The sequence below is a fragment of the Nesoenas mayeri genome (genome assembly GCF_963082525.1).
Source record: "Nesoenas mayeri genome assembly, chromosome: 3".
Lineage (NCBI taxonomy): Eukaryota > Metazoa > Chordata > Aves > Columbiformes > Columbidae > Nesoenas > Nesoenas mayeri.
Genome location: NC_137544.1, coordinates 35,865,650 through 35,893,388, shown reverse-complemented (window position 1 = coordinate 35,893,388; position 27,739 = coordinate 35,865,650). Strand labels below are relative to the sequence as shown.

Here is a 27,739-nt window from a genome sequence, read left to right as displayed (position 1 = left end):
GATGAGCTCAAGGGGTGCCTTTCGATAGTAATGATTCTGTGTTTTTCCTCTTTTATCTCAATTCAAATGATCAGAGAGACTTCAATGGCTTTGAATTTGATAGAGTAGTTTACATCACTTCTGTGCCTTTTGTGAAAAGAGGGGAAACATGTTTTTGAATCTTGAAGATATTTTTTAGACAAGGTAGCTTGATTAAAGCCAGTTACAGTCACTCTAAATACAATTTCTACAAATAGGAAATGAGTATGTAAGAATCACTCTGAGCACACAAGTTTTTGTTTGACAAGGGAGTAGTTCTTCCAGTAGCTTTTATTTACCCTGTTTCCCCAAAAATAAGACCTACCCAGAAAATAAGCCCTAGCATGTTTTTTTTCCAGGATTTTTGCAGGTACTTGAAATATAAGCCCTACTCCAAAAACAAGCCCTGGTTACAATTCATTAAAAAAATATATTTAAATAGTGTCCAGTCAGCTATACATGTAAAAAAGTAAGCATCTTTTGAAGCAAAAATTAATACAAGACCCTGTCTTATTTTGTGGGAAACAGGGTAGTTTAATGCTGTTTTATACTTTTCTCCCCCCCTTCTTTCCCCTCTTCTCCATGTCCTTGAGTTCAGTCTGGCTGTACAGTGAAATTTGTTGTTTTCAGTTTTTTTCAAGCAGTTTAAGTAGTTTTGGTTGCATAAATACTGAGTTTTAGATACTTTTAATTTTATCTTCTAAAATATGTTAAATGAGTAAAATGTTTAAATTATTCTTAATAGTGGTATAACATGATCAAATATGCATTGATTTCAGTTTTTTACTCATCAGAAAAATGTGTCCAGATACCACTGTAACTGAGAGGTTATTTAGAAAATTGTGAAGTGTTATTTTTTTGGCCATACCTCTGATTTTCAAGTGTTTATGGTTTTCATGCATGACAGGATAGCAGTTTTATGGGAAAGGCTTTTTGCTAAATTGAAGCAAAGTATGTATAACCTCAGGTAGTAGTAGTTGTCTTTGGAAAATGTAAGAAGTAAACCTTCTGCTGAGGAATATTTGCATTTTCTGCAACTGCGAAATACATATAAGTAATGTTGATCATCTCTACATTATTATTAAAGTATTTTGTCATAGCACCTTCTTACAAGAGAAAAAATATTTTTGAAGTTCAGTTCTAGGTAAAACCAACTTTCATCTTTAAATTTCAAATAGAAACAGCAAGAGTTGCTTTTCAAAGTCAGTATGCACAAGACTTGTAAATTTACAAGCTTCAGAGAATTTTTTTTCATTGCAGATCCCATGGAAGTCTACACTTGGGGAAATAATAGAAATTTTACTTTGGGTCATGGCGGTCAACAGGGTAAACATCATCCTGAATTGGTGGACCTTTTTCCTCGGAATGGCGTGTATATCAAACAGGTATTCTTAATGTCTTACATAGGCACCTTTCTCGGTGACCTTGGAGGGGTGTGTGGGGGGCAACCTGTATCGAAGATGTTACCAGGTTTTGAAAATTTGCATGGGAAAAAAAAAAGAGTGTCTGTAGGTTTTTTGTTGTTTGTTTTTAGTGCTTTGTTCCCTCCCCCCATCTCTTTTTCTTTTTTTCCTAGCTATTTCTCAGCAAGCAGTTTCTGTTAATCTGGCAAGCAGCTTAGAGCAGCTAAGGAGTTCCAGAGTAGGCCTTCTGTACTATATTCTTGCTCCCCAATAACCTTCAATAAAACTGTGGTTCTGTTTTGATGAGGAGAATGTGCTGGTTTCTTTTAATATGATTTACCTTGGATGTGCGGCTCATATATCACCAAATAAATGCAGAAGCATGGTACTTCTGTGACTGTTTTGTGTTCAACTTCTTGTGCAACTCCCATAGTGAACTCAAGTGGGACGATGAATCTGTTTGATATATGTAGAATTAAAATTCTTACTGTGTTGAAAGCAGCATGTGCTGTTAAGCATGCTACCTGTAACAGTAGCTTTATCCCTGATAACATCTTAGGACTTCAATTTAAGAAATTTTGGAAGTCCAGAGTACAACTTGAACAAGCATTAAAGGCAGACAATGTGCTGCAGTCTTAGCATGTCTCCTTCAACTCTTCTGAGGCAGTATTGGTGACCTTAAAACTTTTGAACTTGTTATCCTGTAGGGCCATGCTTGAACTTATTTTAATAAATAGAAACTGTAGGTCTCTTCAAGTAGGTTAAGATATTAAAGCAAATATTTTGTGTTCTTTTGACTTGATTTGGCAGTCCTATTCTTTAATACTAGTACTGTATTTTCACGAACAGATCTTTATTAAAGCTGAACTTCTTCCCAAAATAGTTTTGGCAAGTGTTTTCAGATTGTCCAAGCATACTAATTTGTTCTCTACAGCCTTCTCCCTCACCCCTTTTTTTTCTTTCAGGTGGTACTCTGTGAATTCCACTCTGTGTTCCTTTCTCACAAAGGTCAAGTTTATACATGTGGACATGGACAAGGAGGGCGCTTGGGTCATGGTGATGAACAAACATGCCTAGTATGCTATCTTATGCTATCCCATGTAGTCTAATGTAATGTTTCTTTTACTTCAAACAGCAAGTCTAAAAAGTGGATTAGAGTTTCTGTGAGTGCACTTTCAAAACCAGGTTGCTATTGATTTCAGACCAACCCCCTTGGTCCTCAGACAATAACAGAAAAAAAAATATTGTCCCGTACTACTGATGAGGTGTCAGAGAGTAGAAGAATGTGCATTTAAATATATTTTAATTTAAGATAGCTAGATACTGTGGTCAAACTTCTGTGTTATGGCTAAGTTGTTTTAAAGACTAGCTGATGCCAGGTAAGTGGAAGCAAATGGTTTTTGGCTGGTTTTTGATTTCTTAAATAGGTTTGTAATGCCATCTGATGAATGTCAAGGCTGGCACAAAAGAAACAGCAGTACTGTGGAGCTGTAGTACTGTAGTGTCATAAAAAGTGATGGTAGGATTGCTTCTTACTAAACTTGCACAGCTATTGAGTGAAAACTCACCTGTTGTTCTCATTCGAACAGTACATCTTTGCAACATGCAAAAAAATTCTGTGGAATTAGAATTTTTTGCAAATTGCTGTTTTGAAATGAGTATGAACCCAGGTGAATAAAAGAAGGCGCATGTTAGAGTGCATGAAGAATGAAAGATACAGAATTGCTTCCTTACTCTGTTTTTTTCTTAATCCTATGTTTTGGAGGGAAGAGAGAAATCTTTATTGCTCATGGTAGTTAAAAAAGAAAAACAAAAGAGGCAATAGTTAATGTTTGTCCAGCTGTCCTGAGGATATAGTTTCCAACCTCATTTCAGAGCAGGTAGTTTAAAAATCATCTTCCTGGTAGCAGAGAATGCCTTTCAAATTAAAGTAGTTCATCTTATTGTGTTAGATATGCTAATTATATTAATGAGTGTATTATATGTTCAAATGCATTTTCATTTTCAGTTCAATATTTGGTCATGACTTTCTGTTGCTGTAACTTTAATTTCATAGGTGGCTACTGGTTAATATAAAACATTTTTTCCTTTTCAGGTTCCAAGACTCGTGGAAGGCTTAGCTGGCCATCAGTGCTCCCAGATAGCTGCAGCTAAGGATCATACTGTTGTTTTAACAGAAGATGGATATGTTTACACATTTGGTTTAAATACTTTCCATCAATTGGGTATTCTTCCTCCCCCTGCTAATTGCAGTGTTCCTAGACAGGTAAAAATTACATCAGCCAAAGCTTAGTTTCTTGGGTTTTCTTTGACAAAAAGTAAAATATGAAGATTGTGGAAATAACTTTAAAACTTTTTTGGGACAAAGTAAAATATGAGTTCAGATAAAATCTTGATTCTGTATTGTCGTACATCTCAATCTTAAATACTTACCTGTGTCTTGATAGACATCTTTGTAACCTGAACTGTACTGAAGTTTGTAGTGCTAAGTATAAGGTACAATTGCTAAAACCCTTTTCTTCACCAAATTGTTCTGTAGCTGAAATGATGTACAAGTCATAGACGTGTATAATTTGAGATTCATGCTCCCTGCTCCTTTTGAATCACTAGATGATGGATCTCGGGGTTTGCACTGTTGATTCTGTAGTCATAATGCTTTGGGAATAATAGCAACAGGGAAGAGAGATTATGGACATCAGCAACTTGACTATATTTCTATACTTCATCTAAACTTTTTGTATTTTTTTTTAAGTAAATATGAGTTACAGTACCTTTTATTGAAAGAAAGCTTTATCTACATTAGAACAACATTGTACTACCAGTGTTATAAAAGTAGGAAAGAATAACTGGACAAAGTGCAACAGGGATAGTGTTTTGGGATACAGTGGGATGCTCTTCAGTAGTGTAATGGTAGCTGTGTATCCACAGTATTTGCTTTGATCTTGAAAATCAAGTTAAATTCAAAGTGTGGAATTAATATTATAGTGTTCTGCAGTGTGTTTAGGGTGTTAGGGCTTACACGCTGAACTTTTTAGCTGACCCTTTTTCAGCACCTAAGTTGTCTTTGGCTGTCTGATACGTGTCCTGTGCAATCTTGTTCAACATCTTACATATGAAGACAGCCTAAGGAGATTTTATTCTAGTTCTAATTAGATAGGTAAAAAAGTTTACTTCTTTTTATTAGTAGAGCAGTAGTGCCCCACTTGACAAACTTCTGAAGTAATCCTGACTTCTTAGACTGTATGTGGATTGATACTAATGTTTCATTCTTAATGACTTGAGGAGTTTGTACATGTGAAAATCACCTGTTGCTGCTTAATATTAAGATGTACTTTGGATTTGTGCTTAGGTTCAGGCAAAAAACCTGAAAGGTAGAATGGTGATTGGAGTGGCTGCAGGCAGATTCCATACAGTGCTATGGACTAAGGAAGCAGTGTATACCATGGGGCTGAATGGCGGCCAACTAGGTAAGGTAGAAGCATTCTGAAAGTAAAACTCAGCCTTAAAAAAATGTTATTCCTCATACTAAATCTGTCATCTGCTTCTTACAACAGAAGCCTGGTTAAAGCTTTCTTTTTTCCTTTTTTTTTTTTAACAGTATGACATTGTATCTTCACACTCTTCTTTTGAAGAATGCTTTTCATTACTGTCAGTCACTTTCACATTTTGAGATGATGGGAGCTAGTCAGACTTAGCTTTGTTATTTGAACTCTTTATAATTCTTTTGCCTTCCATGTATCTTGTGTAGTCCTGCTACTGAAGACTTTCAGGAAACAGAATGTTGCTGTTTGTGTTGCAAATTACCCTGTAGCATGCTTATCTCCTTCCAGCAGCCTGGCTGGTACTGCCCTTCATAAACTAGCACTGAGCTTTCCTGCCTATGTTCTTTCACTGCACACTGTAAACGTGCTACTGATAAATTTTTCCTTATGAAATTTTTTACACTGAAATACTTGCCCATATCTACAATTTTTTCAACAATGCCATTACAAGAATCTTCACTTAACTCAGTATTATTCTGAAATCAAGAAGCTAATAAAAATTTATTACCAACTAGTGAACTTCTTGATTTGTTGTATGAATGGGATATTTTAATTGCTTTAGTCTTTTTTAATGAACAGGTATTGCAATATTGGTTTGGATTTGCATTTCTGCAGTTCTGTATCTGTGTGCAAACAAAACTGATATAGCTAGCTTTGGTACTTACAGTTAATCTGCATCAGTTCTAGCATCAGGTTCAAACACTTTTTTATATTCCTTTTTAAGATTGCAAAGGTATGTGAAAAAACTTGTCTTTGTCGGAGAAGTATCTTACTAAAGAATATGTATTTTTTATTGTATGTACTCATCATATAAGTCTTTTTTGTGGTTGCCTGTGTTGTTGAGATTATTCTGGTGTGTACATGGCGCAGAGCAGTGGGCATAGCACTACACTGTCATATGACAGGGCTGCTTCCAGCTTTAAAAGTAGCTCTGCTGCTTGTTGCTGGTGTCTTGAGCTGTAATATGATCAAATAAATGTTCTTTCTTTGGAATCAAAGGCAGTACCACTGCAGAGTCTAGCCATGTTAAATAGTGTTCCCTGTAGAATATGCCTGACTTCATTTTTTTTGTGTATCAAATCTTGAATGTTTTCTGGTGTTTGCAACAAATTTGTGTGGTGGGTCACTTATCTGTCTAGTTATTTTGAAGATGAATTATCAAACTACCTAAAAAGTCTTTTATAACTTAAAGCTTCTTCCAAATAGTGTAGCAAAGTGTCCCTTAAATGCACAATGTTTGAAATGGCAAGTAATGTTTTTGGGGTGTGTTGTATTTTCTAGGTTATCTTCTGGATCCCAATGGAGAAAAATGTGTAACTTCACCTCGCCAAGTTTCTGCTCTACACCATAAAGATATCTCTGTGTCCTTGGTCTCTGCAAGCGATGGCGCTACAGTATGCGTTACTGAAAGAGGAGATATTTATTTACTTGCAGACTATCAGTGCAAAAAGATAGCTTCGAAGTATGTGTTACTTTTCTAATTTGTCATAAAGAACAATGTGGGGAGATTTCACTGTAGTCTTATACTTGCAAGCTATTTTAAAGGTTTTTTGTGCATGAAGTAGAGATAATACAGTGCTCCCCTGAGTTTTCTTCATTTGCAGGACTTCCATATGAACTGCAGTTACCTTGTTCGTTTGTTTCATTGGTTTTGTTATTAGATGAGTCTAAGGTGCCAGTCACCATTTACCAAAGGTATTTTGAGAAAATGTACCAAGAGGAATTATTTTGTACCATAGCTTTGTAAATATTGAAATTGGTATTTTTTGTTCATCTGTTAGCCTGAATTTATATAAATGCATCTAGGTAGAAGCATTAAATATCTGCTATTTGGTTAAATTATGTTGGTATGATTTTTGAATCAGTAGTTTGGAGTCTGAATTTCATAATTAATGTGTGGATATAGTATGTTATAAAGGGTAATTCAGGTTTCAAGGGGAACCATATGACATCATCTGGTCCATATGCTAAAACCTGAATGTAAAACCTGTTGAAACTGGGCAAAAATTTAGGAAATTATTTGATTCTCTCTTTCTTAGTTTGCAATAACAGATTAGAAGAGGTAATTAGGAGTTTTTCCCAGCTAACTCCCAGTTAGCTTTTCAGCTTGCCTTCAAATTCTAGCAGGATTTATTGACATGTTATAGCTTAATTATTATTTTTTGTTTTCTACATGGTTGTAAATGAAGGTGCTGGCACTTGGAGAAACTTAATACCATATATTGCACTATTATACTAACAAACTGAAAAGAGAGAACATGCATGGTTGTGATCAGGTGAAAAACAAAACCCACCAAAAACCTGAGAAACAACTTACTGGGATAAGATAGGTCTTTTAGTACAAACAGCTACGTGAAATTTGTACCACTATGACTTTTGTAATGCTGAAGATCAAAACTACATCTTGTACTGGTTTTCACTTACAGAATTTTGTGAAGAACCTGTAAATATGATGTGACTCACTTAAAAGCAAAGCAAAAATTACACTCTACTAACAGTATTTTATTAGCAGCCCTGTTAGTAATACCAGTGAGAAGAAATTAACAAATTTTTCAATGTCGCTACCTCAACTGTATTTTTTACTGCTTCTCTAAACGAAAAAGGTAACTCTAAAATAGAACCAACATCAGTGCACAATGAAGAAATACTAATTTAACCTTTTGTGTTGTTTCAGACAGCTGAACCTTAAAAAAGTTCTTGTTAATGGGGGATATTTGGAATATAAGATAGATACCCAGCATCTTCAAGAAAATGAGGGTCAGAAGATTTGCATTTTAGCACTGGATGAAGCTGGAAGAGTAAGTTGTGTCCCTAGACATCATAATTATATAGCAAGATGCATACTCATTAATCAAACTTTTAATGTAAGAAGTTAACAGGACAAAATCATGCACAGAAAATACTCAAGTTCATTTTTGTAGAGTTGTATGTTTGTGTGTGGCTTGTTTGGTTGTGTGGTTTTTTTTGTTTTGTTTTTTGTTTGTTGGTTTGGTTTTTTGTTTGTTTTGGTTTTTGTTAGAACTGTGGGAAGACTACCAAAGTCATGTACAGTAGCTTATTTTTAAATCTGTGAACATCTAATGGCTTTAAACTTCCTTACTTTTACATGCATAAGTGGTTATATAGCATACATGGACTGTGGTGGTGTTGGATTTTGGTGATTGTTGTGTAATTTTGTGGTTTGTTTTTTTTTTTCTTTCTCATCTCTCCTGTCACCCCACCTACCCCACCATCTCTCTGCCCTCCAGAAATAGTCTCAGAAGTAGTCTCTGTACTTGAAGTTTTAGAGCCTTTGCTGAAAAGCGGCTGTTCTGTCGATAGGATGCCCCTTTTATTGTTGAAAAGTTCCAGCTAAACCTGGTGAATGGCATAGTATTCATAGTTAAGTGTAGGCACTGTGACTTAGAACTGGAATACTATGGACGATTTATTGTTTCCTTCCCTCATTTTTTCATGGAGTAACAGTTCATAGGTCCTTTCAAAACCCCAGACTTTCCTAGAGCTGCTTACTTGGAAGTCTAAATCTTCAGTGCCATCTAGTGGTGTTTACAAAAAGGTTTTGTTGTTGAAATGCTCCTTTAAAGAATGTTAAAACTGACTTCATTTTATCAAAATAGGGAGCGGTGTGGGTGTTTTCCTTCTTTGTATCTGAGTGAGTTATGTTTTGGGATGATCTTACTTATTTATTTGGTCATTAGTTGTCTCAGAGATTATAAACTTCCATTTCAGTAATTGTCCATGTGAGGTTTAGCCTCTAGCATCTGTAGTATTGGTAGTGCCCCTTCAACATCTTTGCGATACCGCTTTAGCAGTAAGAAATTGCTTTGTCCTGCATGAGTGGAACTATGTCAACGTACATTGCATAACTTTCCATGCTGAATACTGCCAAATGCTGGGATCTTTAGTGCTTTAATTATAAATTATTGAATAAGGAGAGGAATGGGATCTTAATACTTGTATTTCCTGAATCAGCAGTTCATTGTCTGGCTCGATTGTACTCTCTTTAAAAGATCACTTTTTAGCATAGAAAACGGAAGGCTTAAGAGGGATTTTATTAAGGTATATACATACTTGAAGGGAAGACATAAAGACGATGGAGCCAGGCTCTTCTCAGTAGTGCCCAGTGACAAAACCAGAGGCAGTGGGCACAAACTGAAACACGGGAGGCTCTGTCTGAGTATCAGGAAGCACTTTTTCATTGTGAGGTTAATTGAACGCTGGCACATGTTGCCCATGGCCGTTGTAGAGTCTCCATCCATGGAGATACTAAAATACTGTCTGGACATGGTCCTGGGCAACTGGCCTTGCTTGAGGAGGGGGTTAGACTAGATAACCTCCAGAGATTCCTTCCAGCCTCAACCATTCTGTGATTCTCTATGGCTCAAGAGAGGGGAAAGGAAATAGGTTACTCAAATTATTTTGTACCCTCCTTATGTAGGTGTTAACAGACCTGTGCAGGGTCCTTCAATGGGAGAAGACAAAAGTCTGACTTTAGCAGCACTAATGCCACACCTGGGTTTTACCTTTCATGGGATTGTTGCTTCATACTTGCTCCTTTCAGACATCTAAAGTATACCTTGTAGGAGTCCTGCTGTGCATACAGTTCTTTACATTTCTGTTGAGTGTTCTGAAGTTTGTGTTTGATCATGATCTCCATTCCAAAATCTTGGCTGGTACAGAGAAACTTGAGGTTTTTGTCAAACAGTTAACAGGAAATGGTTTAATTTTTTGGTGTGCTAGCTTTGAATTTTGCCTGATTTATAAGCATCCAGTAGGGCAAATCTGTAAATCAAGAGCTAGATTTAACTTGTTTCTTGATTTGATGACACCATTTGCTGTCCTTGTTGAAATGTCAGTAAAAACTGACCTACAGGACTGCTGTGAAGATGTTTGAATATACAGAAAAAATTTTCAAATGCCCTTCGTGGGCAGTTGGTTCTTGATATTGTAATACATTTTCCCTGTTTTACTTCTGGGTTCTTTGTAATAGATGCTCATAACACTTTAGGATATAATTTTGAACATATGTTTTTTTCCTTTTATATGCAACTTTGAGATGGCATGTTCTTGTGTTTAAAAATGTAGTGTGTAATATGTAACTGCTTTTGTATGATATGAGGTTTTCTCCTTTCTCTGAAAAAATGATATTATAGGTGTTTTGCTGGAAGTCATCTAACAACTCCATGAAGCAGTGTCGTTGGGTGTATGGCCGGCAAGTCTTCATGTCCGATGTTGCTTTAAACAGGAATGAGATAATGTTTGTCACACAGGATGGTGAAGCCTTTACAGGCAAGTGGCTGGAAGAAGTAAAAAAAGTCTCAGAAAAAAAAGGTTAGCTCTGATTTCTTGATGGTTTTTAAGTACTTCAAATCAATATAAAAATTTAACTGATTCTTTACAATCTCTAATAGTACTGTCTGGTGAGTGTGTTCTTTTCTCTGTGACTGCCAGTTGGTAGCCTTGACCACTACTATTCTCTTTCCTCAGTAACACTAAGCTTTACTTACTTTGCAGCCTTCAGTTAACCTTCAGGTGCAGATTTCTTGGAAGAAAAATACTTCTGAAGAGTAACAGTAGCACAGGGTCCACTGTAATGATCTCGTCGCATATAGACTGGCAGTGAAGAAAAGGAGGAGCACGTACTTGCTTGCACTGTTAAGTCTGTGAGACCTTATCATGTTTCCCAGACCCTTATGTGGGCATAATACAAGGTCCAGAGCCATTTCTGCTTTATTAACTTAGCTCATATTGTTGATAGTGGATCCTGATGGATTGTTTTTTCCGTGAAGAAGATACCTATCTACTACAGGACAAGATTTTAATTAAAACTGAGTTCTGTTCATTTAGGGATCTTAGAACTCTACGGATATAAATGGATTTACTTCCAGCTTGGGATGTATTTGAACTCTATAGCTTTATGTTGCAGTTCTACTTCCTTTGATACAGATATTCTATCTTTACATTTATTCGTCCATTTTTGGATTCTTTCACAGTAAAATTCTTTCCTCTGCGTAATCCAGAGCTACATACTACTTTTACTCTGTTGCTACTCTGTTTAACTCAACACATCACATAGTAGTTCCCTCATTATAGAGGCTCCAAATGTATCTCCTTTTTTCTCTGTTTTTCCTGGTGCTGGTATGTGTCTGTAGGTGTTCTTTATGCTCACTGCTATTCCTTTTGTAGTTTTAGTATCTTAAAGAAAAATTCAGAATCCAGACCTGTTGACTACTTAAATGTCTAGTTGATCTTTGTCACTGATTTGTAATGAATGAGAACTTCTGTTACTTTGAGTGGTTTTAATGAATGTGGTGAATGCTGTGCATGTATTTGATTACCCAGTTCTTGAAAAATAATCCAGTGTTCAGAGAATATAATGTTTTTTTTCAATAGTATTTTATTTAGGTATAATTTAAACAGATGCAATATGAAGCCTGAATGTGATTGTACTATATCTGCTGTAATTGATATGACAGAACAAGAAGACAATCTTGCACTGCTGTACACTTACGCACAGCTTGTTTAATTCCACAAGAGATTACATTGAATGTTAGATGGAGTGTTTTGCCTTACATGAAGAAATGGCAAAACACTTCTACAAGAAGTTCTGAATCAAAAGTCTCCAATATGTAATGTGAAGCCTTGTTCTTAAAGTGAAATGCAGGAAGACATTTAATTGGGCTGAAATCTTCACCATAATATTCAGTGACTCCATCAATGAGCTTATGGAAGTCATAAATCTTGCTTTTTTTGTCATATTAGTTGCATTTTAATTAGCTGGACCTTTATGGGGGATTTTTTTCTTTTTTTAATAGCAGAACTCGTCTCAAGCCTTCAGAATTCTTCGTTTGATACGTCTTGTGAACATGATACAAACAGTGTGTATGAAAGAATTCGACTTCAGAAGCTTACTTTTGTCCACCGAGCTGTTAGTATTGCCACTGATCCTAGTGGTTGTAATTTTGCTGTTTTACAGTCAGATCCTAAAACAAGGTATATTTAAAATATCAACAACTGTATTTTTTCTCATTTTTGTGTGTGATTGTGATCAAATAATTCTACATTTCAAAATTATCTTTTGGCTCACACAGAAGTCACAGTAAATGTGGTTATCCATACTGCTAGAGAATAGCACTTGTTAGTAAGCAACTCTATTGAAGTTACCCAAAGACCTCAGCTGATTTGTTTCCATCATTAGCATAGATAGCGTTGATGTTTTATCTAAAGTATTTAATACAAGCATTTGCAATGTATTTCTCAACATACTCTGAGCTCTAAAGACTGTAGAAATTCACCTCTTCACTAATCAGTAATAATCTTTTACATAAGAGAAAAAAGTGGATCTTTATTTGTTTGGAAAAAATGTTGAAAGTAAAATTAATAAGTAAAATACTGAACCATGTTTCTTGCACTCTCATAATACCTTCTGATGTATGTGATATGTAAATATTAGCTTTTTTTTTTCTTATTGCTTTGGATTGTAATATGAAATACAGGAAATATTTCTTTCATGTTTTCTTGTTAGAAGAATGAGATGAAGATAGTTCTGATAAGACATGTTTACTGGCTACATTATAAAGACAAAATAATGTGTTTGATATTCTCAACCTAGACAGATCTTACATATGTGGTTCTTTTTGTAAAGAACAAGAAATTTTAAATAGTTCAGCAATGTAAGGAAAAAACAAACAGAAAAACCCAACACAACAAACCAAATGGAAAGAACCTCACCCTCTTCATTAAAATACCATGTAAAATTTTATGGAGCTTGTAAATAGTGGGGTTTTTTGATGGATTTTGTTTTGTTCTAGCCTCTATGAAATTCCAAGTGTGTCGTTATCAAGTTTTGGAGAGGATTTTGGCAAACTCTTAGATGAAACAGATGAAATGGATAGCATCCATGATGTGACTTTTCAGATTGGCACAAGAACTTACCCCGTGCACAAATACATCTTGGCTGCACGCTCTGACTTCTTCAAGAAGCTGTTTGTTTCCAGTGACAACCAGCTAGACACTCCAGATGTCTACCGTAAAGATGAAGATGCTGTTGGATGTGATCTTTATGTAATAGAGAAAGTTCATCCAGATCTGTTTACATACCTTCTGCAATTCATATACACTGATACTTGTGATCTTTTGACTCATGGTTATAAACCAAAAATCCTGCATAAAGGAAAATCAGAAGAATATCAAGATACTTTAATTTCTAACCTGAGCAAAATGAGTTTTGATGAAAATGTTAATGGAAAGTCTGCATTTGAGATCTATAGAAATAATCAAGTGCAAGTTATAAATGAAAAACAGAAGAGCAAATCCAAAAAAAGCAAAGTTATTGGTGAAGAAGCTAACCTCATAAAAATGTTGCAAAGTGCTGCAAGGAAGTTTGGGCTCAGCAATTTAAGTGGAAGGTGGGTGAAAGGAAATGCATTTATATTCTGGCCATCTCTTCACGGAGTGGTGTTTTTGTGTAAGCTGATCTAGCTTTAGTTATTATTAAAATAGAAGGCTAATTGGGATTGAAGTTTGCTTTTTTTTTAAACTTGTTTTATTGTATGTAAGTTTAGAAATTTACAACCCACACCATATCTCTTTAAAGCAACATCAGTTTGTTCCAATGCACTTTGCTAAAAGAAAGCGTATGGGACCTTTTCGAATAATGTCAGAAGCAGACTTGTGTAGCATGATTGTGTACTTAAAGCATTGTTTGTCGATAGGCTTCTATATGACGGAAATGTGCTGTTGGCCTTTCATGTGTCCTAGAACCTCTTGGACATTTGTATTTAAAACATCCGTCCTGTGTATCTTTAAAGGCATGAGCTCTCTGAGACTGGCCATCTGATGCAAATCATCTTACTTTCCAGAACAACTGTCATAAAACATCAATACATGTTTTTGTTAGAGACAGCTGATCTAATGGAGTTTTGGATTGATGAGTATCTATGCTGTGGTCCATCGTTTACCAGTTTTGCCATAGACAAAGAACATATTTAGCATAAAACAAAGAAAAGTTAAATTCTTGTTCAACTGATGCATTTTTAAGGTTAAATGGTATAACTAATGGAATTGAGACCAAATGTCTCTGTGGAACTGTATTACTCAGATTTTTATTTTCTATCTTTTGCTTTCAAAGGAAGGAATGAGCTTTTTTCAGGGCAGTTTTCTCCACTGTATTTTCTGCAAACACTTAAATTAATCAGCAAAGATGTGAAGTTGCTGTTAAACCTGAGTTCTCAAGTGAAATTTCTGTGTTAAAGCTCTCTACCCTTTGAAAGTGTATTGCTTTGTAATCACCCGCAGCACCCCTCTGTCTTTAGCATCCCATTCACAAACCTCCTTGATGAATTCGGGTACTAAAGAAGCCTATGCTGAAAAATGCATCTCTTCCAAACCACTGTCTTTGCTCAGATAACTGACTGGTAGCAGTATAGCTTTCATTTAAGATGATGAATAAGAAAGCTGCCATGTGGAAAGAATGTCAGTTACATTTTACTTTGCAGTGAAGATATTCAAGTAACAACTGTCCCTTTCTAGTTTTCTGTGATTAATGAATTTGGTCCTTTTTCATATTCACAATATGAGGCCACAGAAGTGCTGTTACTCTGTGAAATAGTTTTTAATGCTTTGAACTGTGTACTAATTGTATTACTTATTACTAATGTTAATGGTTTGCAGGCTGGATGGAGTCAGATTAGAAAATGGAAAAATTAACGTTGTCAACAAGAAGAATGGGAACAAACCAAAGTTAAACCAGAAGAAATGGTAAACTTTTAAAATCAAGCTTCTGCTACCCCCACTGTTGTCCTTTTCTGTCATCTCTTTATCTGTGAAGTGTAGGCTAAGGGGTGATCAGCTTTATTTTAATTTCTGATGTACACGTATCTCCTTCACAGTATCTCATGTTTGGTAGTTCTCTATAGATGCTTATAGACTCGTCTATGAATTAGTAATCTGGAATAGATAATGTATAGTATATTTTTGTGTCTTTTTTTTTGCTGGGCATCAATGTGTTCTGTGGTATAACTGTGTCATGGAATACTACTGCCAGGAGAAATGTTGTGGGTAATCCAGTCAAAGACAGTTTGACTTTTGCAAATATGCTTGCTGTGAGAATAAGGCTACATGGATTAATAATAAGACAATGTACGTATAATATTCTTTTTCTGATTCAGAAAATCTCTGAAATATCTTTCAATGGAAAAATTCCTTAAACTTTGATAAAAGTGATGCTTTTTAATTCTGTTGGTGTGATGGGGCTATTTATACTCAAATGTTTGAATAGTCTTCCTACCTAGTAAAACCTACATTGCATAAAAGTAGCTTTTTAACAGAATTTGGATTACTTCACTCTTAAATGGATTGTCGAAGCTTACAGTAGCTACTAATGTAAAAGAAATAACTAATATAACATAAGGTCAGTTAAGATTGACTAAAATTAGCCATAATTAATTTATTTGTTCATAACAGTTTTGAAATAATAATTGACTGTTTTGAAGGAAACGCTTCAGATGGAATTTTGAGAGCTCAACTTTGGACAAAAAAATTGTCTCCTGAAACTATCGTGCCTGTGCTTTTAGATTAATTTAATATGATAGTATTAAAGTTCAAGTGTGATTTATTTTAAAGGATAAATCCTAACTTGCTTAAGTAAGTGTTTATTTGTAGAGTTTACAACTTGTAGCCCTTCCAAATAGTCACAGTTCTGATCCTGTTAAATATCTTCTAGTTCGTACCTCTGCGATGTGACCCTGAAATCTTTAGATGGAAAGGAATTCCCGTGTCATAAGTGTGTGCTTTGTGCAAGACTTGGTATGTGTGTGTATTTTTATACATATATGAAATTTAAGCCATACTGTCTTTTTTAACTGAAATTTTATTGCATCTTGAACTGAAATGCCTTTCTTTACAGATTATTTTCACAGCATGTTAAGCAGCTCATGGATAGAGGTAAGATTGCCAATAGACATGTGGCAGTATGTTTTGTTGCATCAAATTAGTGACAGCTTTTCAGTTTTTCCTAGAATAACGTATGCTAAATACTGGGGAAAAGGAAAGGCTGGATCCTTGAATCCTGTTTGCAAGAAAAACAAACAAACAAATAAAACCTAAACATATTTTTGATTGCTTTGTGTTTGTGCTATTGAGATATTGTGTATTAAATGAGAGTAATGAATGTAATAGTTTATACAAAGGAAATTAAAGTATTACTTTTGTTTAGAGGTTAATTTTTGGGCTAGTTTATGGATTTGTAAATGCTGCCAGACTGTTCTTATGGGATACTGCTATGGATGAATTTCCTATTTCTTTCTGTAAAGTTCTTACAGTTTAAATGGTGTGCAGTATGGAATAGCTTTTCATATGTACTTAGTCACTAGCTGCTGCTTCAAAAGGTGTAGATCTTTCATTTGTCTTGGTTCCTCTTTGCCATCTGTCAGTCAATGCCCTAGTTGTTCCTGGACATCATAATTTCACTAAATGCCTCTGATTAAGTGTCTGAATACTGTTGAAAATCCCTCTTGAAAGAGGAGAAGGGTGTAAATGGAGAAGCATTTTTCAGAGACTGAATGTTGAATCAGTGTGCGAGAATTTTCTCAACTTTCATAGCTTTTTGGCAATTCGTAAACCTAAGAACCAGGCAAAGTACTGGCAGTTCTGCTGCGTAACAGAACTTTACCTATCCTGTAAGTTACCGTGCTGCCTTTTCCTCAGTCATCCCTGAGAAAATGTGTCTGCAACACTGTAAGACAAGTTATTAATTTGTTTTTAAAGTGTTAAATGTCCATTTGTATTGTAGATTTCTCTGTCAGTTGTATGTAGCTCTTAAGTTATCTATTATTTTGTAATTAAATCTAAATCATACTAAATTCATAAGCATAACAAATATTTTGTGAATCAGGTGCTCTGGATGTTGTATAAAAATTTTAATGTCTGGAAGGTGATCTTAAACTTCAGATGGGAAATACGTCAGTGCCGATAGCATGCTTTAGAGCAAAAGAAATCTTTTAGTTTAAAGCTTTGCTTTGGTACCAGTTGAAATAAATCAAAGTTGTTAGGCACTGATGTTGCATAAACATGAAAAGTGACAGTTACATGGTTCAATGTTTGCTCACACAAAAGCTTTGCTTTAATTGTTAAAATGGTTCTTAAAATGGAGGGTTTGCTGAGGATGTTGTTTTCTGAGGGATTAACAGTAATGGCCACTTTCATTTTATTCTTGCTGAAGAACTTGTGATTTCACTAAATTTTTTCCTTTGAAAGGAAAGCAGTTCAGTACTTGCAGAGGTGATTCCTGTAGTTTGACTTTTAGACAGTTGTGGATAATATAATATAATCAAGGAGGATTGTTTGAGAAGATGCTCAAACCAGTGAAACAGTGAACTATTTCATGGATCTTTATTCAGAAGTTTGGGCAGATTTTAATAGCTCTGCTGCAATGAATTCTTAATAGAGGAGCATATTTTGTGCAAATGCTTAAATAATTGCTTAACTTCGAAAATGTGACCCTCGTTCTGAGTCATTTGCTAAATATAATTGCTGTCTTAATTTTGTATTTTATTCCAAGTAGTCAGTGTATTTTATTTTTTTTTTTAATCCTTTTGCCTTTTAGGCTTCCTGTTGTTCAGCTCTAGAAATGCCAATCCATTCTGACATACTACAGATAATTGTAGATTACCTGTATACAGATGAAGCTCTTGCAATAAAAGGTGCCATTAATATGTTTTCGACTCAAGTATAGCTCTTGCAGTTTTATATTTTTAAAATAGAAATTCAATAGTTAATATGCTTGTGTTGAATCTTTATGTAGAAAATTAAGTTTTTGTGCCTCTTGCTTTAGATTTTGAGGTGATAGCTGTACCCCAGGCCTTTTTGTAACTTTTCTTTACTTTGTCAAACTGCAGTTTTCCTTTTCCCTCCTTCTCTTGCTTAAAAAAAAAAGACTGTTTTTGCTCTTCTAAGCTATTCCTTGTGCTGTGAAAATCCCAGTCAAAATTTGCAAAGCCATTACATTTGTCACTTGATAAAATGTTGTTGAAACTGTGTGTGTTATAGTTGCTTGTGACTTGGCCACAGTGTTTACGTGATGCTTTCTTTTCCAGATTCTCAAAATGTTGAATTCATATGTAATGTTCTCGTGGTAGCTGACCAACTTCTTATATCCAGACTCAAAGAAATCTGTGAAGTAGCCATTGCAGAAAGACGTGAGTTCTTCTACTTATAGTATAAGGAGTTAGAGAATAAAAAATGCCTTTTTTGTTTGTTTGTTTGTTTTTAGATGTTAGTGTTATTGCCTATTTTGGCACAGAATTATTTTATTATGTTCCGTTGCTCTATTTACCTTTGCTGTTCATTTCATAGCTGTTAACAGTTAGTTTGGGTGATATTCTAGATTAGCATAATCTTCCATTTCTTCTGCGTCTTTGTCTTTATCTCATGTTCTTTAATTAAAAAAAAAAAGTTAAAAAATCAAAAAAACCCAAGCAAACAAACCCAATGCAAGAACGCAAACAGAAACCGCTAAAACAAATAAACCAAACTTTTAATAAACCTTTATTTTATTGAATTCAAAGTTCTTGTCTTTAAAACATGATACAATGAATTCTGTGTTTCTATTTCTGTCCTTGTGTTTAGTTCTTTTAATTCTTCTGTTTGTTTGACACAGTGCTGTTTCTATATGGCTAAGATCTGTCTCTTCGAGGAAGCACTAAGTGTTGTTGCTTAGCCTCATACAAGAAGTCATCATATAATTTTTTGCTTGGCATTTCTTAGCAGCTTCCATTTTTCTCGCTCTTCCTCACACCCTGCCACATTACTCCCCTTTTTTTAATTCCTCCCTATTAAAGGACCATTTGGTGCTTAAAGAACTGTTTATGCTGTAAATGAAACTTGCTATTTTTATCTTTCTTTTCCCCTTTGTTTTGGACTGCTGAGTTTCAATGCATTGAAACTAATAAGGTTCTAGGTGAGGCCTTTCTGTTTCTGTGAAGCAGCTATTGCATTCAAGGTGCTACAAAGTTATTTGAAGCTTGTTGTAGTGTATGGCCATTTGAGCATTAGCATTTTTTCTAGGAATGGAGAAGTCTATGTTTCAATAACTAGATCACACTGTGCAATACATCTTAAAAACTGCTGCATGATGTTGCAGCAGGTTATCCAATTTAACTTGTCGTGTTTCTTCTTTGCAGTTACTTTGAAGAATGCTGCTGAGCTGCTGGAGTTCTCAGCAATGTATAATGCTGAACAGTTAAAACTGTCCTGCTTGCAGTTCATAGGACTCAATATGGCAGCTTTACTTGAAGCAAGGTGAGGAGGAATGCAAATATGTTCAGGTACTGGCTGTTATAATAAATTCAAACATCTCAAAAAGGCAAAAGGATTGGAAGAACTGATAGGAGCAGGTCAATATTAAAATGAAACTGGATGCTGCTAGTTTAAAGGGAGGGCTCATTTTTACCAAATAGGGAGAGAGAAACTAGTTAAATATCTGTGCATACTGTATCAGTTCTATAGTACAAACCCCTATATTACAATCTGATGTAAAGAGTCTGAATTAAGGGGAAAAACCTCTCTTGAATTCAGTGGGCTTTGACACAAAGTCTGATCTTGATTGGGCTTCTACAATTTTTTTTGAAGATTCATAAAACTACTGCATTGTGTGTGTTGTGGTTGTTTTTTCTTTAACATCATACTATGCAAATTGAATTTATTTTAAATAGGTTTACTACGGCTGGTACATTTTCCAAAGAGGATGGACCTGCCTTCTGGTAGTGTCTTTGCTTTAACTGTCTGCAGTGAGGGCTGAACAAATTAATTAATTAATTACCTTTGCTTTCAACAATAATTAAGCTAGGCTCTAAGAAATCAAAGGGGTATGCTGGCCTTCCATCTCTTTATTCTTTTGGACAGGGCTTCAAGTTGCTTCCAGAGTACCTATCATCTTCTCAGAGCAAGCTTTATCAGCACTGATTGAACTTCTTTTCTAGCAAAGATTTAAACAAACAAACAAAAACATAAAAACAATCAATTTTTATTACTGCTCCATTCTGTCCACTCCTAGCCTTTTTGTCATGCTTCCTTTTACCTATAGAAGTTCTCAGACATCTGAACTAGTTCATAATGCTAGCATTTCATTGCTGTGTCACACAACTGCTCTGCTTGTGTCATAGAAGCAGGCATTCACTCATATTTTCAGTTTTCCTCTTCACATCTTTATAAAGTATAAACATTTTAACCTTTTGGAGAGAAGAGTAAGAATCTAGTAACTGTCTTAAGCATTATTCTGAATTCAGATTTTTTTCATCCTAAGCCTGTAAAGGACATGCAGCATTCTTACTGCAATTAAGACTGTATCTGCATTTTAGTGAAAATCTGAAAATGTTGTTACTGGGCAGCAAGACTTTAATCTGAGACACATGAGACAGACAGAATTTAGTCGTGACAGTTTTGTGCAAGGAGAGGTGCTCATGCAGGCAAGACAGTTCTGTTGATTAAAGTTGTTTGCTGTAGTATTATTTTGTCATAAACATCAAGGGATATTGTGGCTGAATTTTACAGAAGAATTTGTATAGGCTTGGAGTACTAGATACATGTCAGGAAGACTTCAAAGTATGCAGAAATAGGTAAAGTAATGACCAGTTTCATGGTAACTTAACTGTATAGGTCTATATTGGCTGTGGCTCTAAGTAAAGGTAGCCTATCTGGAAAGGTTGTGGGTTCAATCCTTCCTTTCAACAAGGGCATTGAGTAGTTTATATTTTGTGTTCATTTTTTTCCTTCTGACACTGTGACCACCATGAATAGCTACTAATGCCTGTAGGTGAGATTCATCCAAAACATTCATTTGGATTTTTCATTAATGTGTTTTTGTTGGTTTTTTTAATTTTTTTTAATATATAAATTTGTATTCATTTTTTTAGGACTCTGGATGTCTTAAGTGATGAAGTTGTAAAGGATCTTTCTGTTTATTACAGGAAAATGGTAGGTTGTACAACTTGAGTGTAAGCTGATTAGGTTTAAAATGAGAACAGATGAGTGACAGATATGTACCTGCATGGTCTGTAGATGACAGGCTGAATGTGCAACATCTGACTGAAAATATGAGCTCCGTAAGAATGATAATAGCAGCAGCTAACCTTAGCTTTTATTATTCACTAGCCACTGCTGCAACAGTATTGTGTCCTTTAATTATTCATATTAAACATATTAATGTTCTGTAATTAACAATTACTACATTAAAAAAGCATAAGAAAAACCTATGGAAAAGAGCATCTGTTAGAAGAAAGGAGAGAAAAAAAACAAATTAGACTTCTCAAGTGTAAAGTTCAGAGTGATCATAAAGGTCTTAAAAGCAGTAAGAAAAATAATATGAAAGTTGAACTTCAATACAAAGGGGAAAACCAAGACATTTTATAATCCAGCATTCTTTAACTGTACAGTAGTAAAACATTTATGTTTACAAAACCTTGAAGCATTTTTTTTGTCAGGAGTTATAGGCAGCTGAAACATGCGTTCTGTGTCTGTCACTTAAAATAATTCTCCTGTTTTGCTTAAAGGTGTAACTTAAGTCTATAAGCTGGTTAAATAATTAATTACTTGATCTGTAAAAGTGTTTTAAATGGCAGTTGGTTTTGTTGCTATTACAAGAGATTATATATTTGCTAATATACAACTTAAGAGAATCTTAGTGTAACAGCTTTTACAACTACAGATTCCAGCTATGGTCAGGAGAGTAATTACTCCATATCCAGATGGACCTGATATAAGTTCTTTAGAGCCTGAAGATGGAGAGAACTTTGTCTTTTTAAGGGAAGAAATGAATACAGAACAAAATTCTCAGTAAGTATTGATTTTTCATCAACAGTTTTAACTAGGTGAGCTGTATATGGTATTTATTCCCCTTTGGATGGTGTTTGACTCCCTTTGGGTTCAGAATTAAAATATTAAGAAACAGGAGAAATTGAGATTTCAAAGACTGTTCTCTGTTCCCTAAGTATTTTTAAATGGTATAGTTACAGAGGAGCACTTTTGTCGATTGCAAGTAGACTGTAAGCAAAGGTAGCAAAACAGGCAATCACAGTAATTTTTGGGAATTGCACATGTGAGGAAAGTACCAGTGTATGTCACCAACTGTGGAGGTCATTGAACTTTGCTGAATTAGGAGAAATCAAAAGAGGAAAAAAACCCTAATTTTCATGTACTACAGGTGTGTCTGGACAATTGTGATAATCTTCATTTCCTAATATTAACATAATTGTCATGCAAAATAGAAAGTTTTATACATGAGTTTTTAATCTGTCAGTTTAAAGTGGCTGTTATCTAGCTGTAGAATAACAAAACAAGTGACCTGTGTTTAAAAAGTGTTAGAAAATGTGATCCAAACAACCATAGATCATGTACTTTGGCCTTGGCTGTTTTGTGGACTTCTGGTATTCTGTCGTTTTGAAGACATAAAGGTGAGAGCAACAGAAGCTGTAAAGTCTTATCAGACTTAACTTAATATGCTGCTCTTCTCTGACAAATAAGTAATAAAATTACAACTGGATTTTTTTGGTACAGTTTTTTGAACTGAACAAATTGACTATGATATCACAACTATGAAAAGTTAATTTGGTAGGATGACTTGGTAACGTGCTTCCAAATAGTGAAATATGATGTCACTGTGATGACTGTTCTGACCCCATGTGTCAAGCAAAGTTATACTAAATGAACTAGTACAGATAAGGACTAGTAGTAGATCAAAGGAACTAAGAGGCTTCAAGCCTTTTAGTGTTTTTAAAGGCTAGATGATAGCCTTGAGGGAATAGGGCTGTCCATGGATTAAAATAAAACTCAAATATTGTAAGGTTACAGTATTGATGCAGGAATTAATAAATAAGTACATATGTAGTAATTCCACAAAAAGCTTCTCAAATAAGCTTTTTGAAATAGGGTTACAATGGCTGTAATTCATATAATTCTGAATTTCTAGTATTAATGGTTTTGTTAAAATGAAAGATGCCTTTTGTTTGATTCCACTCATCCTAATATCATATATAGGAACACGTGACATTTTGGTAACATGACCATATACCTGCTTTATTGCAGAAGTAGTATTATCTTGGTGGCAATATTTGTGTTGGGGAAAAATGAGACCAACTGTGGAGTTTATTGAACTTCTCTTGATTTCTCCTAATTTAGTGACGAAAAAGTGGAGACTTGGATGTAATTTGCTTTAAGTCAGTTGCTGTACTGTGTATCAAGTTTAATCTGGCCTGGGTTTCAATGCCAGCCTATGCAGCTCTTGTATCTTTCCCTGTCTCAGCAGAATTCTTTATGCAGTGTACTAGACCCGAGCCTACATATAGACTGGGAAGATGTTTTTTTTCTCTTCCTCCTGGATTTTTTTTGCCATCCAGATCATTTGCTAAATAGTTGTGCAAGCGCATAAGCAGAGTAGGGACAAGCAGCTAGTGACAGGTGGTGGGACCAGGTATTACTGCTTGAAGTATAACTGCTGCTGCTGACTGAAAACTTTACATTGACACTGGTAGTTCTGAAGGTCAAGTTCTTTGGCTTCTCTTTTTTCTTTTTTTCTTTCTGTTTGTTTGTTTAATAGGGAAGCTCTTTTCAAAAAAGCAAAAACTAAGGCAAAAAAGAAGCCACGGAAACGGTCCGACAGCTCTGGAGGATATAATCTATCAGATATTATTCAGAGTCCAGCCTCTACAGGTCAGTGGGAAACAAGTTCCTTTCAGGTATAAAAACAGACCATGAAGTTTAATATGCAATGCTATTTCTGTGTTTCAGTAAAGAAATATTGCAAAGATTATTTCTTTTCTAGTGAATAGTTGAATATGAATAATGAAGTTTGAAGATTATGTTTTGTTTGAAAGGCTGTTTGTCATATTAAGCTTATGCCCAAAGTTCAGATTCTGTAAAAGCATGTATTTTATCAAATAAAGTTAATGGCCACTTTTCCATCTGGTTTTAATAAGTGGGACATTTCTGCTATTTTTTTTTCTGGAATATAAAAAGTAGTCACTGTTGATTGAAAAGATGGTAGCAGCCTTCATTTCAACAGAAAAGTATCAGTGTTACTTTGCAAAACTGTGTATTATGAGAAAGAGAAAGAAAACTGGGAGTAATCTTATTCTGAAAAAATATTTAAGGTAGTCTTAAATTTGCTAACACTTATTACAGTCTAGTGCACTGGACTAGGTGAACTTCTGGTTATTTTGTATTCATCATATGGATTGAATAACTTTTGTTTCTCTTTAAGCATTGTTTAGTCAGGCTCTCATAATTTACTGCTTCTACTCTATTTCAGTAAATACTCTCTTTATTTCAGGCTCAGTAAAACTGGATAAAACCAACTCTGTAGAATCGCTTCCAGAATTCTTAACATCTGACTCTGAAGGTAGTTACGCAGGAGTGGGAAGCCCCAGAGACGTGCAATCCCCTGACTTCACAAAACCATTTCATCCAGAAAGGACCGAGGTTAGATTTCTATCTTCCTAGCAATTTATTTATTTGAGTTTATCTAGTCCATGAAAAGCAGCGTTTGTATTTTGGAGTGCGTTTAAGGAGCTGTTTTCCTTAAAATGGAGTAGACAACTTTATGTAGTTATTGCTTGTCTGATAAACAAACAAAAATAGTATTCCCTATTAAATCTTCTAAGGGTGATTTATTCAAATGGTACAGTAGCAAGAACTTTTCTATCCTGTAGTGTTCAGGAAATTTTGAACCAAAAGAGCAATTATGTAAATACTTTAATTCTTTTGAAATGCAAAGCAAATCTGAAGTTTGGAGTCCAAAAAACCCCCAAACAAGCCAAAAAACTCCAGGAAGATCCTGCTGTTCTTTGACTACTGTAGTTGAATGGAAGTATGGTTCAGGATGACAGAGGCATAACTGGCAAAGCGAAATAAGTTTGAGAGAATTGTGCCTGTGTTAAGTGTTAAAGCCTTAGAAGTGGATATCTCTGAGTGAATTTTCCGCTATCAAGAAGCATATTTGGACGTACAGGATTCAAGGTGAAGTGTGAAACAAACAACAACAAAAAAAAACAAACCACCAAATATTAATAGCAGACTGATCAGAGATTCACTTCATTATTGCTATTTTTGAGGTATCCTTTATAATCTTTTCACTTACATGTCATTCAAGTTGTTTGTAGCATCACTGTTTGTTTGTTTGTTTTTTTTTTCTAAATGAAAGAATGTGAGTATATTTATTCAATATTTTTCTGTCTTTTTTTTCAGATGAGGGACAAATCATACAGTCAGGGAATGAAACCCCCTCAACCTAGCAAGGAGATTAAATCATACAAGGGATCATCAGCACTGCCACAGTCTGTTCCACAGTCCATTCCCAGTGCCAGAAACAGCTCTGCAAGCTCTCCCAACTGGTTAGCAACCAGTTTCAGGTGGAGTATTACCTGTGGTACCTATTGGACTTACAATCGCTGCTCTATGCTTGGTGGTGAATACTAGTAATATTCTATTCAGACTAAAAATCTATCTGCTCTTCAAAATGATCATATGTTACTTGACATGTGAATTAAAGATTGTCGTAGTGTAATAAGTGTTACATTTTTTAAATTATTCTTTAAGAAAAACATAGGTATTTTTTTAAGTGCTACCAGTCTAGACTTCTAATATTTTTGTTTTAAGAAGGCCTTCTTGGTCTGTTGTGCCTGGTGTCCTGTCTTTGATAGTTGTCAATAACGGTTGAATATTGAAGAGTTTAAGGATTTAGGGAATCATATAGTGATATTTTCCTGCAGTTTTCCCAGGCTCTATTGGTTTGTGACTGATGGCCTTTGTTAATACAGATGATACAGCTGTAGAAATAAAAAGCTGCAACTCTGAAGTATATCATTTGGTGAGCGGAGTCCATTAGAAATCTGTGTTTTCTCTTGCTATGTATTTATGCAAACCTAGTCTATGCAGAGAGGGTAACACATCCCACAACCAAATCTTTGGTCTTTAGCCTGGTTGGAAGAACCTCCACCTTCATCTGCTATCTTGGAGTTCTTTTCAAACATTGTTTAGAGGAGTGCATGGAAGGGAAACAAATAAAACCATAGGACTTTGTTGTAGTGTCACTGTGCCTGTATGAGTTTCCCTTGAACTCTTTCTTTTCTTTTTCTAGTATTGCTGGTGTGATGTCAGGAAAAATCAAGCAGCACTGTTGTGTAGAATGTTTAAAGGATTAATACTGTAGTGTATTTGGTTGAACTACTGTGGAGGTGCAGTGATGACAGGGTTTGGTGTGACCTCCCAGCAGTTAATTCACTGGTTCATTATGGCAGTTGAGTTTATGTAAGAAGAGACAGAGTGCTGCTTGTAGTTTGTTTTAAAGCCTGACCTTGCATCTAGTAATGCAGCTTAGTTTACAAACACCTTTATGTACACAGGTTTTAATTTAGAGTTTTACATAAAACTTAGAAATTTCTGTGGAAGGTTAAAATCAGGCAATTTATGGAAAAAGAAACTGATTCCTAAAGTTTGAGGATGTTACTGGTGTTTGTACAGAGCTCTAACTTTGCAAAGTGTGCCTGGTTTGCCATGTAAAATAATTTTAATCCTGTTCTTCAAAGAAAGATCTAATTCAGCCTTCATGAAAGAGCTATGAGCAATGCCTCTCTAATAGTTAGCATGAGCAGTTGACTGCTAAATAAGTATCCTGGATTTAGGTATCTAGGTTTTTTTAAAGTAATCATAGTTCACATCTCTTTGTTTCATAATATGATGAGTCTTGAAACTATTTTTATCGTGTGCTCTTAAATATGTATATATTTATAAAAGTTTTGTCAGAAACATTCTATTTGAGGTTTACCATAATTGAGGAAACAGACATAAATTATATATCCGGTTACCAATCTTATGTATGGTTTAGAAGATTTCATTGAAGGCTGGAACTGTGGTATCTAAGTAAAAGTGAGTGCCTTGTAAGGTAACTTTTTGTTTTTCATTTAGCCCTGCCAGCCCTCCTGCCATGGATCTTAGAACCATCATGGAAATTGAAGAAAGTATGCAGAAAAGTGGAACCATGCCAAAGGCAAATTCAGGGTTGGTAAAAAACCAAAATCTATAAAAGAAAAGTGTGATAGACCAGGCTATTATGAATTTACTTAGTGGTTCAGGCAGTTCAGAGTTCAAAAAAAGCAGGAGAAAAGTTGTCCTATTTGTTTTTGAACGGCTTTGTTTACTTCAGTTCATTATGGTTTTTCTGTGAGCATACAAAATTTATCCCTTTATTTTACTTTAGCCTTGTTCAGTCAACTACTGCAAAAGCATGTCTTAGCTGCTGAAATGTGAAAGAGCTAGTAAACTACTGTCTAAAATCAGTGGCCTGCTCTACTGAGCTTTCCTATTTCCAACTGAAAATAACTAATTATTGTCCCTAGCACTTAGTAAATTACTAGTACTGTAATCGATAAGTTTGTTTCTTGTCTCATATTCTCTGTCCCCTGCCCTCAGCACCCACGTGTTGATATTGATAGTTCTTCCTCTGACAGAACTAAGGGTGGATCTTTGCTCGAAGGGCCATCCCAAAGACACAGGGAGATAAATGTACTTTTTCAGGAGACAGTGGATTAAACTTAGTGTTTCTTAACTGGTGGCATATTGAAGAGAACTGGAGGTGACTTTCATGACCTTTGAAGTGTGTCATTCTTGTAAAGGAGATCTAGGACAGTAGACCTGGAGCTTAAAAGGGTTGCTGGCTAGGTAAGATTCAGAAGCTGTGAACAGAACAGCCAAGACTGAAGAATCCAAATAATTTAAAAAACAAATTAT

General features: G+C 35.1%; 1 protein-coding gene across 4 annotated transcripts in view; it reads left to right on the top strand.

Moving 5' to 3' along the window:
- IBTK (inhibitor of Bruton tyrosine kinase) overlaps positions 1-27,739 on the top strand; it is a 59,520-nt gene that overhangs the window by 12,774 nt on the left and 19,007 nt on the right. The window contains exons 4-24 of one of the 4 annotated variants that reach the window (XR_013921959.1): positions 1,279-1,403; positions 2,387-2,497; positions 3,517-3,687; positions 4,771-4,888; positions 6,245-6,425; positions 7,638-7,761; positions 10,117-10,294; positions 11,779-11,956; positions 12,775-13,371; positions 14,636-14,722; positions 15,687-15,769; positions 15,870-15,907; positions 17,568-17,664; positions 18,058-18,159; positions 19,144-19,261; positions 20,875-20,935; positions 21,666-21,793; positions 23,553-23,665; positions 24,285-24,433; positions 25,199-25,367; positions 26,918-27,010. Coding sequence is in view for 3 of the 4 variants with exons in the window: in XM_080341574.1 (XP_080197700.1) it covers positions 1,279-1,403; positions 2,387-2,497; positions 3,517-3,687; positions 4,771-4,888; positions 6,245-6,425; positions 7,638-7,761; positions 10,117-10,294; positions 11,779-11,956; positions 12,775-13,371; positions 14,636-14,722; positions 15,687-15,769; positions 15,870-15,907; positions 17,568-17,664; positions 18,058-18,159; positions 19,144-19,261; positions 20,875-20,935; positions 21,666-21,793; positions 23,553-23,665; positions 24,285-24,433; positions 25,199-25,362; positions 26,918-27,010 (3,016 nt within the window). In the remaining variant the exon portion in view is untranslated. The remainder of the gene's footprint in view (positions 1-1,278; positions 1,404-2,386; positions 2,498-3,516; positions 3,688-4,770; positions 4,889-6,244; positions 6,426-7,637; positions 7,762-10,116; positions 10,295-11,778; positions 11,957-12,774; positions 13,372-14,635; positions 14,723-15,686; positions 15,770-15,869; positions 15,908-17,567; positions 17,665-18,057; positions 18,160-19,143; positions 19,262-20,874; positions 20,936-21,665; positions 21,794-23,552; positions 23,666-24,284; positions 24,434-25,198; positions 25,368-26,917; positions 27,011-27,739) is intronic. The other 3 variants (XM_080341575.1, XM_080341574.1, XM_080341576.1) reach the window with 3 other exon arrangements.